The sequence below is a fragment of the Pinus tabuliformis genome, chromosome 9 (genome assembly GCF_031772625.1).
Source record: "Pinus tabuliformis cultivar Carrire ecotype Pingquan chromosome 9, CPIR1, whole genome shotgun sequence".
Classification (NCBI taxonomy): Eukaryota; Viridiplantae; Streptophyta; class Pinopsida; order Pinales; family Pinaceae; genus Pinus; species Pinus tabuliformis.
The window spans coordinates 1,592,584,228-1,592,599,260 of record NC_142307.1 but is presented as its reverse complement, the minus strand read 5'-3'; the positions used below and the strand labels follow the sequence as shown (position 1 = coordinate 1,592,599,260).

Below are 15,033 nucleotides of genomic sequence, written 5' to 3'. Positions count from 1 at the left end.
ATTCCCAAAGAGAGTTAGAATGATATTGTTCAAATTATTTTTGTCACTTCAGAGTTCGTTGAACTTGGGGTCAATCCGCCTGTTCCTTCGCAACAGGAAGAGAATCTCCCAGTTCCCGCGACTCAAGGGGTTAATTCAACCATTTATTCGGTACCCCCTCCAAGGAATCTAGTTACTTCCTTTGATTGGAATTGACTAGCAAGATCCCGCCTTCCTTCTAATGTACCATTCCGGATCATACTACAAGTTTACAAAATGATCGTGTTTGGAACTATCATAGATGAAGGGGCTTCAGTGAGTATCCTTTCCTCAACTACCTGGAAAGCACTTGGTTCACCATCACTTATGCCCGTTACACAAAAATTTTCAGGCTTTAACAAAGGAACCACTTGACCATTAGGGATCCTTCCCAAATTACCAATAACTTTGAGAAGGAAAACCGTTCACTTGAACGTGATGGTAGTCCAAGAACCATTAGATTACAATCTACTCCTTGGACGTGACTATGTTTACAACATGGAAGCTATTGTTTCAACACTCTTTCGAGTGATGTGCTTCCTGTATGAAGGCAAAATTGTCACTGTTGACCAGCTTTCATTTCCTGGTTCAAACACAGCTTCAAGTAAAACATCATCCCTAAATAGTCCTTTTGCGTAGAGAGCGTCTCTTCAACCTTCATAATATCCACCTAATTACCGCAGGTAGTATGGTGAATGTAATGAAGCTTAGGGGGCATGCACCCTTGTCCATTTGGTGGATGAACCTAGCTGAAAAGATAGGTTTCCCTGTAGGTTATGTGATTGGAAGTGCCATCCCACACCATTCACTTTTGTCCACTCTGTGGACGAAGCCAAGGAAGTTTTCTGTCTAACCGTTGACAAAACTATCCTACCATATGAATGTCCCTGTAAGTTAAGTGATTGGTTTGACACACCACTCACCATTGTCTAATTAGAAGACAAAGTCAAGGAAGTGTTTTTGTCTAGCCACTGACAAAAAAAATCTTGCTTAACCATAGTGATTACCATATGGTTACTACAGACTCTCCTTTTCTCGATGCCTGGGGGCATGCAAAATTTTTTATGCAAGTGAAAAACGACCAATTTCATTTTTTAACTTTTTATTTTTTCAACTTCTTAGGTTAGGTGATTGGTCTGGAAATGTCTGCGCCGCAGACAGAGCAAAGGAAGGGTTTTGTCTAAACTACTGATGAAACCATCCTACCTAATCTTAGTAGTTCCTTAGATTTTTAGTATTTTTTAGCTTTGTAGTTTGGTCGTTTCTAGCCTACATAAAAAGGCAATGAGAAAGGTTTCTGCAAGGTTCAAGCTTGTTAAAAGATGAACCCGCACTCTCCTGAGCATATTTTCTGCAAGGTTCGAGCTCATTAAAAAATGAACCCGCACTCTCCTGAGCATACTTTCCTCAAGGTTTGAGCTCATTAAAAAATGAACCCGCATCCCACTGAGCATATGTTCCCCTGGAGTTCAAGCTCATTAAGAAATGAACCCACCTTCGGTAAATAATCTTTGTGATTGCCCTGCTATTAGCCTTTTGAACCTTGGTTGTGTTCCTACCATCACCTCCATTATTTTGGCCAATCATACGCTTCCACTTGATTGTTTACTCTTTTGAGGAACAGTTGCGACAAGTGGTCCTGTTAGCCACCCTCTTCACATCACCATGTTTTGAAAAGTTCCAAGCTTACTCGGAACTAGTTGCTACCCTGAAACGCCACTCGTTCTTAAAAAACGAGTCCTCTTTAAACCCTTTTCAGACTCACTAAATATGAAAATATTGTCGATAAATTGCCCTCTCCAGCTCGCTAAAGTGATTGGAAGTGCCATCCCTCCTGTATATTTTAAACTTTTCGGACCTGAGGGATTATTTCATGAAAAAGTTCGAGGGCTTGTCTTTTTCGGCTCGCTAAAGTGATCAGAAAAGTCATCCCTTTCATATTATTCTAATCTTTCTCGGAATTAAGGGATTATGCTACGAAAAAGAACTGATGTAGTTTCCTTTTCATCCCTTTTCAAACTCTCTAAACATGAAAAGGGTCGAGTTATCTTTGTCGTTAAACTCGCTAAAATGACAGTGACTGTTGGGTCCCTATAATACAAGTGATTACCCTATTAGTATTGTAGTTGTATCCCTTATTAATATTGTTGTGCCCCTATTGTCTCCATATTGTTATTACTGTGCCCCATAGAATCCATCTATTGTTATTTTTGTGGCTTTATATTATTATTGTTAGGTCAACTGAGTTATATTGTGACTCCTTAGACTCATATATATAGAAAGAAGGTTTTGTCATTTGAATCATCCAAGAATTGCTCATTTATGTAATGTAAAGGAGGTTTCCCCCTCGAAGGGGTTGAATTCTAAGGCGTGAATCTCTCTTTTTCTATCTTTTTGTGAGCTGGTTTCATAACATTTGGTATGAGAGCTTTGGATTCTAGGGTTTCACTGCTCCAGACAGGTCATCGTGACATTTTCACTATAACTTTTTTTTCTGTGATGTTTCAGAAGCTAAAAAAAACCCATTTGAGAAGAAATCGTGCTGAATCTCAAATCTGAATTTCAGATATTTTCGCGCTATATTTACAGAGATATGATCTGAGGAAGTTGGTATTTTTGCAGGCTCCTGAATTACATTCCTAACAGGTGACCTGGGGAAAATCGTCATAACTTGCTCTCTAAGAATCAGATTGAAATTTCATCAGAAGGTAAAAAAAGAGGATGGGCTTTAGTTTCTTGTATATCTTTTTCAGATCCAAAGGTCGAAACAGTGACTCGTGGCACGTCGTATAAGTTCGCTCTAATGAACTAGTCTATAATTAGGTCATCTTGGGAGATTGTGTATAACTCTTCCTTGGAGAATCCAACTTGGATCAGACTAGTGGCATTGGAAAGAGGACACAGAGGGCTACTATAGGTCACAATTTCAGAATTGGATGATCTGAAATTGCAGAGATACATCAGATTCAGTATCAAGCTTCTACAAAGTGAAAAAAGGTGTGTAGTTTTTTTTTTAATTTTTGCATAAGCTTGGTTTGAAAAATTAGTTTGAATCGGTAATTGATGCTCTAAGGAAAGAAAATGAAAACACCTAGTAAGCAACCTAAAAGCTCTAGCATGACTTATGAATAAGAGGAGAAATGCAACATGATATATCAAAATTATGAGACCAAGTGCAACAAGTGTCACTTGCACAAAAAGCAACAAAATCTAAGATGGATGGTCTAAGGAAAGATGTAGAAGCTAAGATGGATGGTTTAAAGAAAGGTATAGAAGCTAAGATGGATTGTTTAAAGAAAGGCGTAGAAGTTAAGATGGATGGCATGGAAGCTAAGATGAATGGCATGGACACTAAAATTGATGGCATGGATGATAAGATGGAAGAATTGAAGATAAATATGAATAAGTTGCTACAAGAAATGGTCACTAATGGTGAAAGGGTAGTAAAGGAAACTCATGATGAGAACAAAAGAAATGTTAATCATGATTCCATAGACTCTAATGTTGGATCGAAGACCCACCATATTCCAAAAATCGATATGAGGAAGTTTGATGGCAAGGATCCTGCAACATGGATATTACAGATGGAGCAATTTTTCGATCTCAATAATGTGCAAAACACACAAAAGGTACGTATTGCAACTTTATATTTGGAACCAAATTAGTTTGTATGGTGTCAATGGCTTTGCTCTCATAAACAAATTATCACTTGGGTGATTTTTACGGAAGAATTGATAGCACAGTATGAGGATACAAAAAGCAACAATTTTTTTAGCCAATTGATAAGTCTCAAACAAAAGGGTTCAATAAAGGAGCACATTGAGGAGTTCCAAAAATTGAACATAAGGGTAAAAAATATTCCAGAGGAGCATAGGATTGATGTGTTCATAGGGACTTTAAAGGATAATATCCAACATGATGTTCCCCTTTGGGAACCCGATTCATTAGAGAAGGCATTCAAGTTAGCAAGAAAAATGGAAAGCAAAATTATGGCAACCAGGAAGCATACCACTCACAACTATAAAGATGGAGTTGTTGTTGCCCCTAGTATTCCACACCCTATAAGGTTGACACCACAACAATTGGAAGAAAAAAGAGCAAAAGGGATTTGTTACAGTTGTGATAGCAAATACACTAAAGGTCATAAGTGTGATGAGAAGAAATTATTCTACATAGATTGTGAAGAGGAAGACGAAAAGGAGAAAGAAAGGTCAAAAAAAGAGGATATACTCCAGGAACAAAGCCTAGATAAAGAAGAAATGAATCTGACTATATCTTGTAATGCATTGGCAGGAATTACCACTCCTCAAACCATCAAGATAGAAGGACAAATCAAGAAGAAAAAGGTAATAGTGTTGATTGATTCAGAAAGTACCCACAATTTTATTCATTGTAAGGTAGAAAAAGAATTGAATTGCTTCTTATATCCAGCACCAGAGTGTCAAGTGATGGTTGCAAATTGAGGAACAATAAATTGCTCTGGAAAGTGCCATAATATCAAGCTATCCATGGGAGAATATGTATTGACTAGCCCAATGCTTTCCATTCCGATGGGAGGTGTTGATGTTGTACTAGGAGTCCAATGGCTACAATCCTTGGGTACAATAGGTTTTAATTTTCAATAAATTTTAATGAAATTTTCTGTGGAAGGAAAGGAAGTTGAATTAAGGGGTATTGCAGGGAAACCGGGAAAGATAATCATCTCTAACGGTATGAAAAAGCTTCTAAAAAAGGAACAAAGAGTTGTAATTGCACAATTATGTTCGCTAGATGTTTCCACATTGGAATCATCTATTTCTCCAGTTCTTCAAAAAGTCTTGGACAATCATTCCAAGGTATTTGAGACTCCCAAAGGTCTCCCACCTATTGGTGGTCATGATCATGCTATTCATCTAATTCCAGGAAGTGTTCCTCCAAACATCAGGCCGTATAGACATCCCTATGCCCAAAAGAGTGAAATTGAACAAATGGTTGCAGAAATGCTAGAGGTTGGTATTATTCAAATGAGTCAAAGTTCTTTCTATGCTCTAGTAGTATTGGTGCACAAGAAGGATGGATCATGGCGCATGTGTCCAGATTATAGGGAGCTCAACAAGCTCACTATTAAAGATGAGTTTCTCATTCCAGTCATTGATGGATTACTGGATGAATTTCATGGATCAATTTACTTCACCAAGTTGGATCTTCATTCAAGATATCATCAAATCAAAAAGAAGATTGAAGACATTCTGGAAACAACATTTAGAACTCATGAGGGTCATTATGAATTTTTGGTCATGCCTTTTTGCCTTACCAATGCACCTTCAACATTTCAAGGTTTGATGAATTCCATTTTCAAACCATTCCTTAGAAAATTTGTGTTAGTATTTTTTCATGATATACTAATCTATAGCAAGTCTTGGAAGGATTATGTTGAACATGTTGACAAGGTGCCACAATTATTGGAGGAGAAACAATTATATGCAAAAAGATCCAAATGTTTCTTTGGAGTACAAGAGGTGGAATATTTGGGTCATATTGTATCTCATGAAGGAGTTAAGGTAGACCCTAGCAAAATTAAACCCATTAAGGAATGGAAAATCCCCACATCCATAAATCCTCTGCGAGGATTTCTCGGGTTGACAGGGTATTATCGCAAGTTTGGTAAGAATTATGGGAGAATAGTAGCATCTCTAACAACATTATTGAAGAAAGATGCATTTTCATGGACCTAGAAGAAACAAAGGCCTTCGAGCATCTTAAAGAGGCAATGTTCCAAGCATCGGTCTTAGCTACACCAGACTTCACAAAAACCTTTATTGTGGAATGTGATGCTTCAGGAAATGGAATTGGTGCTCTTTTAATGCAAGATGGAAGACACATTGCTTTCGAAAGTCGTCCAATCAAGGGAAATTTTTTACACAAAGCTATTTATGAGAAGGAAATGTTGGCAATACTCCATGGACTTAAGAAATGGTGACCCTACCTAATGGGAAGACACTTCAAGGTAAAAACGGATCATGATAGCCTTAAATACATTTTAGAAGAAATATTATCCTTTGAAGAGCAACAAGAGTGGGTCACAAAGATGTTGGGTTATGACTTTGAAATCATCTACAAAAAAGGGAAGCAAAATGTGGTGGCAGATGCACTCTCAAGAAAGGATGAGGATGTGAAAGCATTGTTGTACGCCATTTCTATTATCCAACCAGATTGGATAAACGAAGCAAGGGAGGAATGGAAGAATGATGAGGAAGTGTGGGAATTTATTCGAAAGTTACAACAAGACTCCAGTACATCTGATACATTTAGTTGGAAAAATGATTTGTTATGGTACAAAGATCGCTTATACCTATGTAACAATTCCCAGCTAAAACAAAAGATTCTTATGGAATTGCACACTGCTCCCTTAGGAGGGCACTCAGGATTTTTAAAAACTTACCACAGGGTTAAGAAGGAATTTTTTTGGGAGGGCCTTAAATCATATATTCAAAAGTTTGTGGCGGAATGTTTGGTTTGCCAACAAAATAAAGTTGAAACAATTAAGACACTGGGTCTATTACAACCTTTATCCATTCCAAGCCAATGTTGGGAGGAGGTTTCAATGGATTTTATCACAGGTTTACCCAAGTCTGAGGGAAAGAGTGTCATCATGGTGGTAGTTGACAGACTTACCAAGTATGCACACTTTTGTGCATTATCACATCCATTTAAAGCCAGTACAGTTTCTACTGCATTTATGGAAACAATTCAAAAGCTACATGGAAACCCAAAGATTATTGTAAGTGACAGAGATCCCATTTTCACTGGAAATTTTTGGACAGAATTATTTTATTGTCTTGGTACTTAGTTAGCTCATAGCTCATCTTATCATCCTCAATTTTATGGGCCAACTAAGATAGTAAACAAATGTTTGGAAGGCTATCTTCGTTTCTTTGTATCTGATAAATAGACACAATGGGTCAAATGGTTGCCTCTGGCTGAATGGTGGTATAACACTTCCTTCCATACAGCAACAAAAATGACCCTATTTATGGCACTTTATGGATATCAGCCACCATCCATCACATCATATTTAAGAGAAAATTCTAAGGTTTAAGCAGTGGAACATCACATCGAACATCGACAACATGTCCTCCAACTCTTAAAGGATAACCTCATGTTGGCACAGAATAGAATGAAACAATAGGAAGATCAACATCGCAGCGAAAGAAGTTTTGATGTAGGTGATTGGGTATTCCTACGGCTACAAACATATAACCAAATGTCCCTCAAGCAAGCTAAGAAGGACAATAAATTATCACCAAAGTATTATGGCCCGTACAAGGTGTTGCAAAAGGTTGGTACTATGGCATACAAATTGGAGCTTCTTGCAGCTTCTCGATTGCACCCAGTTTTCCATGTTTCATGTTTAAAGAAAATTATAGGCGACAAGCTCCCAGTTCAAACAATATTTCCAAAACTTGACGAGGAAGGAAAAATTAAATTGGAACCAGAAGCAGTTAAAGAAACATGAACTCAACAGTTACGAAATCGATCAATTTCATAGTATCCTATCAAGTGGAAGAACTTATCCGCTGAAGATTCCACATGGGAGGATGAGAATTTTATACAAAAGCATCCAGAACTACTAAAGCGTTGAGGACAACACTTTTTTGAAGGAGAGGGGCATGTTGGGTCCCTATAATACTAGTGATTACCCCGTTACTATTGTAGTTGTATCCCTTATTAATATTGTTGTGCCCCTATTGTCCCCATATTGTTATTATTGTGCCCCATAGAATCCCTCTATTGTTATTTTTTTGGCTTTATATATTTTTTTTTACAAAATCGGTTACTGGTATATTATAAAAAAATTTAGGGACTGAGTCCTAGTACATAGATACGGCAGACCAAGGCATTAAGGATCCAAAACGGGTTCACATACCCTTGATCCTCATTGCTACATAAACGATAACTGAAATGAAAGAGGTAACGGCTATATTGCCGGATAAAGGAGCCTGCAAGCCAAAAAAATTTACACTTCATAATTCCTAGGGGAGTTTCTGGTTAACTGAATCATCAGGGAGGGATTCCTTCCTTGCGCTGCCTCTAGTTGAAGCTTTTGCTTGCATACTTTGGGTGAGAGTCCTGATATGTGCTATAGCTTCCTCAAGATGGGTGCACCTGTCCTTCAAGGCCTCGATATCTGCTTTTTATTTCTCAAGCTTCTTCCATTTTGATCTGCTGTCTGCCTGGTAATCATCTTTGAGGTCGTTGAAATGCTTGATGAATCTGCCGATCATGAAAGTGTGCACTTTGCAGAGATAGCATTCACTGTTCGTGATGACATTTTCTAGAGGATTGTTAACAGGCTCCTGAGCTCCTTGTTGATCCTGCTATTCCGCCATTTTACCAAGCTGGGGAAGAAGATCGGAAAGCTGGGGATGCGGAGAGGGATGAATTCCGGGGATGAGGGCGATATAAGGGAATAAAACAAACAGTGAGGAGGGGTGCGAAGCTTTGCATAGGGAGGGGACCAGAAGGGGGGGGAAGGGACAGGATGACAAGGGAGCGGAAGGATGAGAGGGGGAGCGCTGCGACGGCCAAAAAAACCACCAGTTAGAAGGAAAATTAAATCTGATATTAAAAGAGCCTGAGATTACCGCTGTCGATGTGCTTGATCCGAGCTTCAGATGACTGTGCCCAGCTTCAAGAGAGTGCCTGTGCTGAGAGGGGGCGCGGTCCAGAACCTTTGCAGCAGTGAAGGATGAGATGATATAGAGGTCCATGCTGCTATAAATAGAGGGAGGGGGGCATCTTGGGTGCGTGAACCAGATCTGGCTGGATCGATTCCTGAGGTGACTGTGAGCCCAGGGAGAGATCTTGCTGCATGCGATGAGGATAAGGGAATGATGACCATCTGCGCAGAGCTTAGAAATGATGGCGGAGGACGAATGAAACACAAAATTGAGGCTGGAAGAGGTGACATATTCAATCGCAGGGGGGAGGATCTGATATGAGAGGGACGAAGTTGCGCAGTCGAGGAGATTTGGTAGAGAGTGAGGGGATTCTGGGATGAACAGATTTCGAGAAGGTTGATGTCTGAGTTGACTCAGGTTCTGAGAAGAGGGAGTGGGATGGGATTCTTTAGGGGATTGCTTTGTCATAGAGAGAGTCATTTTCTCTGACTTGGCCTGCCGGTCTACTGGTTGCCTTGCTGGCTTGTTCATCTGCCTCTTTGTTGCCGCTCCTTAGGACGTGTTTGAAGGTGGCCCCGTTTATTTCTCTAATGTTGTCCATAATCCTAGCTTTGATATTGTTCAGTGCAGTTTGTTTGAATTCCCTCCCCGAGACCATAGCAACTATAATGATAGCTGAGTCACCCATTATAAGCGGATTTTGAAGGCCAAGTTTTTTCACTATGGAGGTTCCCAGGAGAAGGCTATATGCCTCAGCCCTGTTGTTGGACATTGTACCCAATCCCCACTCGTAAGTCACTATAATTTCCCCTTGATGATCTTTGATGACTCCTCCTGCGCCTGCCTGACCCGGGCTATTTTTTGAGGCCCCGTCGAACTGAAGGGAGGGTCTCTTTTGAAATTGAATCCATTCTCTGATTTCCTCATTAGAGCCTCTTAGCTTCCAGTCAGTTTTTTTCTTACCTGTACTTGCTGTTTTGTGGTTCCTTGGTTCATGGCTGAATTTTCCCATCCACTCAATTTCGCTTGGGTCCCCAGAATCTTGTTCTGATTGGACTATTCCATTCGCTCCAATGGTCTCGGAGATGAGGGCAATTGTTTTTGCAAGGGTGCTGGAGATGTTGGGCTTCTTGTTATTAAAAATGCTTTTGTTTCGGGTGTTCCAGATTTGCCAACAGAGGGTTGGAGGGATGCTGTTCCACAGTCTTTTGGCGAGGGTCTTGTTATTTTTGGGGTGGGGATAGCTGTTCCCCCAATTTTTTTGAAGGAGGGTGATCTGATTGGGTAGTTCACCAATCCTTAGCGGACTGGTAATGAGCTTCCAACAATTTCGAGCAAAGGAGCACTCTAGGAAGAGATGATTGCTGCTTTCTTCCGCTGCTCTACACAGGCAGCAGATTGAAGGGCCGAGGATACCTTTCTTCCTTAGATTTTCCGCTGTGAGAATTTTGTTTTTGAGGAGGGTCCAATTGAAAAATTTGATCTTTGGGAGGCATTCCGGATTCCAAGCCACTTTGTGGAGAGGCCAGTTGTTTGTGGCTGAGGCATTTTGGAGGATTTTGTATCCTTCTTTGACTGTATAGTTACCACCATTGGGGTCCCAAACGTACTTATCCTCGGACAGACTGTTGAGGGGAGATGAACCTGAGAGAGATAGCTTGAGGTCGACCCACAGATCCCTTAGATTGTTTGGGAGGGGGAGGTGCTTCCAGCCCAGCCATCTGTTTTGGTCCCAAGAGGAGATGTCATAAAGGGTCTTAAGATTTTTCGTTTCCATCCACAATTGCAGGGGACTGAGATTTGGGAGGGCTTCCCTTGCTTCTGAGCCCATTATACGATCAGTCCAGATGTTGATGTCTCTGCCGCTGCCCGGAGCTCTTGAGATACATACTTTGAAATGAGGGAGAGTTTTTTTTATAAGTTTCCAGACCGGGGTGCACTGCCTGTCAACAATGGGTTCCGATAGGATGTTGGAGTTGGCCCCATTCAGATATTTCCTTTTGATTACCTCTGTCCACCAGGCTCCTTTTCCGTTGAGAATTCTCCAGATCAACTTGAAGCCCATGGCCATGTTGGCTAATCTTGGAATTCTTATTCCAAGCCCTCCTTTTTCGAAAGGTAGAATGACCTGATCCCACTTTACTAGACTGAACTTTTTGGAGTCCTGCCTTCCTCCCTGCCACAAGAAGCTCCTAATGATTAATTCCATGTGCTTATGAATACTGGCCGGGGCAAGAGTGGTTGCAAACTGATAAATTGGGAGGGCTGAGAGGATGGCTTTAATGAGAGTTGTTCTTCCAGCCAGGTTGAGCCAGGACACTCCCCAACTTTGAAGCTTCCCTCTCAGTTTCTCTATTAGTTTAACCCAGATTTCAGTTTTGACCGACTCCTTTGCTAATGGTAATCCCAGATACATGAAATGACTCCAATTCCTTTGAGCAGGGATGTCCAAGATTGTGGAGATTCTCTGAATAATCTGCCTGGGGACGTTCCAGGTGTATATCATGCACTTATTATTATTGAGTTTGCCTCCAGACACTTGAAGAAAGAGCTCTAACGTTTTCTTAAACCTTCTTGCCATGAGACTGGAAGCTCCTACGATTAGGAGGGTGTCATCGAAAAAGAGGGAGTGGTTTATCGCCTTGGTTCCACGCACTATGCTGATACCTGTGATTTCTTTTTGCCTGCGAAGATTTTCCAGGTGTATGCTTAGCGTTTCGGCCATAATAATGTAGAGGAATGGGGAGAGCGGGCAGCCTTGTCTCAATCCCCTTGAGCTTCTGAAGAAGTTACTTGGCCTGCCATTAATCAGAGGGGTTGTCCAAGGGAGTGATATACACTCCATGATCCTGCTGATGAAGGTGTTGGATATCCCAAATTTCCCGAGTACTGCCTTTAGGAATTGGTGATTGACTCTGTCAAAGGCATTCGCCATGTCTAGTTTGATAATCATGCCCTTTTCCTTTCTATTTATGCTGCTGTGTATTGCCTCCTGAATAAGAATAACGTTGTCCGTTATTTGTCTTCTAGGGACGAAGCCTCCTTGATTCTCGGAGATGAGGGAGGGGAGGAGCTTTTTTAACCTGTTGGCTAGGATTTTGGTGATAATTTTATAGGAGACATTGCATAAGGAAATTGGGCGGAATCGATCAAAGGATTGGGGGTTGGGATCCTTGGGGATGAGGGCTAAGTGAGAGGATTTGATGCTGTTTCCCATTTTGCATTTTGAAAAGAAATTCTTTACCATTCTAATGAAGTCTTTTTTGATGATTTCCCAATGGTTTCTATAAAATGCCACTGTGAACCCATCTGGGCCCGGTGCCTTATCCTGTGCCATGCTGAAGATTGACCACTCAATTTCCTCTGTCGTGACCTCTTGGTCCAGCTCGTTGTTTTGGTCTGCTGATATTTTATTTTCAATTAGGCTAAGGAAGTCCGCATTATCGTTGGGCTGAGAATCTGAAGATAGGAGGGCGCAGAAGTGTCTGGACGCTGCCTCCTTTATTTCCTCTTGATCTCTAAGCTCCCTTCCTTCCATCATGATTCTCTCTATATGATTCCCTGCCCGCCTGAGCTTTAGGCTGTTATGAAAAAAGGAAGTGTTTTTGTCTCCGGCTTTGAGCCAGAGGCAGCGGGACTTTTGTCTCTGCTCTTCTTCCTCCCTCCTGTTTTGCTTATACAGTTCTTTGTACATTTCATTCTCTTTGGCCTGGTCTTCCTCAGTATACTGTGTTCTCTCTTTTTCCTGACTCCATTGTTCCAGCTGAGCTTGGAGGTTAGTTCTTTTTTTGCTTTCCTCTGCTGCGTGGTTTCTTGCCCATCGCTTTATGACAGTCCTGAGAGATTTGAGCTTGGCTTCCCAAATGTAGTGAGGCGAGCCTATTATTTCTTTTGCCCACTGCTCCTTGATCAGATTTCTGAAATCTTCTTTGCTGTCCCAAGCCTTGTTATATTTAAAGGGAAGAGGCCCCATGTTCTTCCCTTTATCTAAGGTCAAAGACACTGGTTTATGATCTGAGATGTATCCTTGTATGATTTTGCTTTGGATATTTGAAAATCTTGCCACTGTTCTTTCTTGAGCGAGGATTCGGTCTAATCTCTCTTTTATGTTGTTGTTGCCAGTTCTTTTATTGCTCCAGGTGAATCTCCCGTTTTGCGGAGGTATGTCCACTAGATTATGGGTTTGGATTATTTCTTCTAATGAGTCTCTTGAAGGGTCAGCGTAGTAGTTTCCTCCCAGTTTCTCATCAGCATTCCTTATAAGGTTTAGGTCCCCTCCAAGGAAAATGTTCCTTCCCTGTACTGTCATGAGGTCTGATGTTATTGATTCCCAACATGAAGCTTTGTCTCTATAATGATTAGGAGCGTAAATGTTGTATATAGAGTATTCCTCTTTCGAGGCTTTGTTCTGCATGTCTGTTCTTACCCACTAGTTGTAAGACTTTTGATATTTAAGTTCCCATTTGCTTTTATCCCATAGTGTTCCTATGCCTCCTGAGGCGCCAGCTGCACTTATTGTTATGCCTGCATAGTTTTTGCTTTTTTTTATGTGGTTTTGGAATTCTTGTTCTGTGATTTTGGTCTCCTGGAGAAGGAGAAGGCCTGGATGTTCAGATTTGAGGAGGTCTCGGACTGCATTTTCTTTTAGGGTGGAGCCCATCCCCCTACAATTCCAGGAGACCAAAATCATCATTTACCTTGTTTGGTGTTTGCCCCGCTTTTCTCTTTCATTTTTTCTCCGCTTCCTTTGGATTTGTCTAGAAATGTGTCCATTGGTTGTTGCGTTCCGGTAGGCATTTCTTTTACAACGTTTTCATCCCTAATCTCTTTGTTAGACTTCCTTCCAACTTTTCTGGGGGGATCGGTGGAGAGGTTGTTTTCCTTAGATTTATTCTTGGTTAAGATTCTCTCCACTGTTGGGGGAGGAGAGGGCTGGGGGAGGGAGATAGGGGAGGATATAACAATGGTACCTCGAGGGGAAGGGGGAGGGGATGGGGGGTCCTCTGCGGACAGGGTTTCAAAGGGGTTGGAGGAGGAGGGAAAGGAAGGGGCAGAGCCAGAGGGGTGAGAGGGGGGGGGGGGGTTTCATGGGGAGCCTTTGAGATTGATCCTGGAGGGGGGTTTGATTTTTTCTTTTTGACGTGCTCCCAAGCTTCCTCGGGGGTTTCAACATTGCCTTCAGGTACATTTGTTTTAGATTTGCTACATCTATTGGTGAAATGCCCATATTCATGACATACCTTGCACTTGAAGGGTAGCTGCTCGTAGTCCACTTGCTGAATGTGCGTCCATTGATCGACTTTGAGTTTAATTGCTTCCAGAAGTCCTTTCCCCAGATCTGCTTCAACACAGATCCGCACGTATGCATGCATGTTCTCCTTCGGTTCAGATCTGTCGATGTATTTGCCCACTGCGTTCCCTATGGCTTTGAGTGACTCATCCCCCCAGCAATGAAGCGGCAAATGGGGTAGGCGAACCCAGACGGGGACAGCGTTGGGAACGTCCATTTCTGGGTCAAAATCTGGAGTCCATCTATTTAGGTAGAGTCCCCGAGAGTCCATGAAATAAGGGTCGTTTCTGAAGATGAGGTTCCTATCCTCCATTGATTCAAATAGAAAGGTGTAAAATCCTCTGCCACAGAACCTGATTGCTATTTTCCCTTGCACCATCGAGTTCCAGTTTCTCTCGACCCATCTCTGAACTGATCGGGGGGAGGGCCAAAGTCCCGTGAACTGGCCGACCAGGCCTCTTTCTGCTAAGGAGACTGCTGCTCTCCTCGGGAGGGAAGGAGGTAGAGATACTTCTGGTATTTCATCTAGTTTCTTGATGAACTTGGAGGCTGTGGGTCGGATTTTTCCCGCTGCGCTCTCAGGAATGAGAGAGGCAAACACTTTTTCAAGGTCTTCAGGATCCTGAGATGGGGGGTCCATTTCAGGCATTGGAGGATCGGATCTGAAACCGCAAGAGGGCAACCGGGGGAGGCCCCGGTGCTGGGGGAGGGCAGGAGGCCCAGGAGCGAAGGAGGGGAAGTCAGCAGGGGGAGGGCGCTAGCCTAGCAGCAGCGCTGCCAGGCGCAGTGGCGCAGGAGCGATCAAGGTTCTAGGTCGCGCGCAGGTGATTGCCAGTCGTTCATCGCTCCAGCCATCTGACGATGTTTGTGGCTTTATATTATTATTGTTAGGTCGACTGGGTTATATTGTGACTCCTTAGACTCCTATATATAGAAAGGAGGTTTTGTCATTTGAATCATCCAAGAATTTCTCATTTATGTAATGTAAAGGAGGTTGCCCCCTCGAATAAGCTGAATTATAAGGCGTGGATCTCTCTTTTCTATCTTTTTGTGAGTTGGTTTCAT

General features: G+C 41.8%; 1 protein-coding gene across 1 annotated transcript; it reads right to left on the bottom strand.

Annotated features, from left to right (window-relative positions):
• Positions 1–9,126: 9,126 nt before the first annotated feature.
• LOC149154826 (uncharacterized) lies at positions 9,127–14,608 on the bottom strand. Its single transcript, XM_089444233.1, has 2 exons — positions 13,979–14,608; positions 9,127–13,107 (listed from the first exon to the last, which is right to left on the bottom strand). Exons 1-2 carry the CDS (start codon positions 14,606–14,608, stop codon positions 9,127–9,129), a joined length of 4,611 nt encoding a protein of 1,536 aa, XP_089300359.1.
• Positions 14,609–15,033: the final 425 nt, after the last annotated feature.

What these genes read in the sequence shown, in the direction of transcription:
- LOC149154826 (XM_089444233.1), bottom strand. Translation starts at nt 14,608, where the DNA reads ATGGACCCCCCATCTCAGGATCCTGAAGACCTTGAAAAAGTGTTTGCC. An exon ending in TGGAAGCAATTAAACTCAAA is followed by an intron (nt 13,108 to 13,978) that starts GTCGATCAATGG and finishes TCTTACAACTAG; the next exon opens with TGGGTAAGAACAGACATGCA.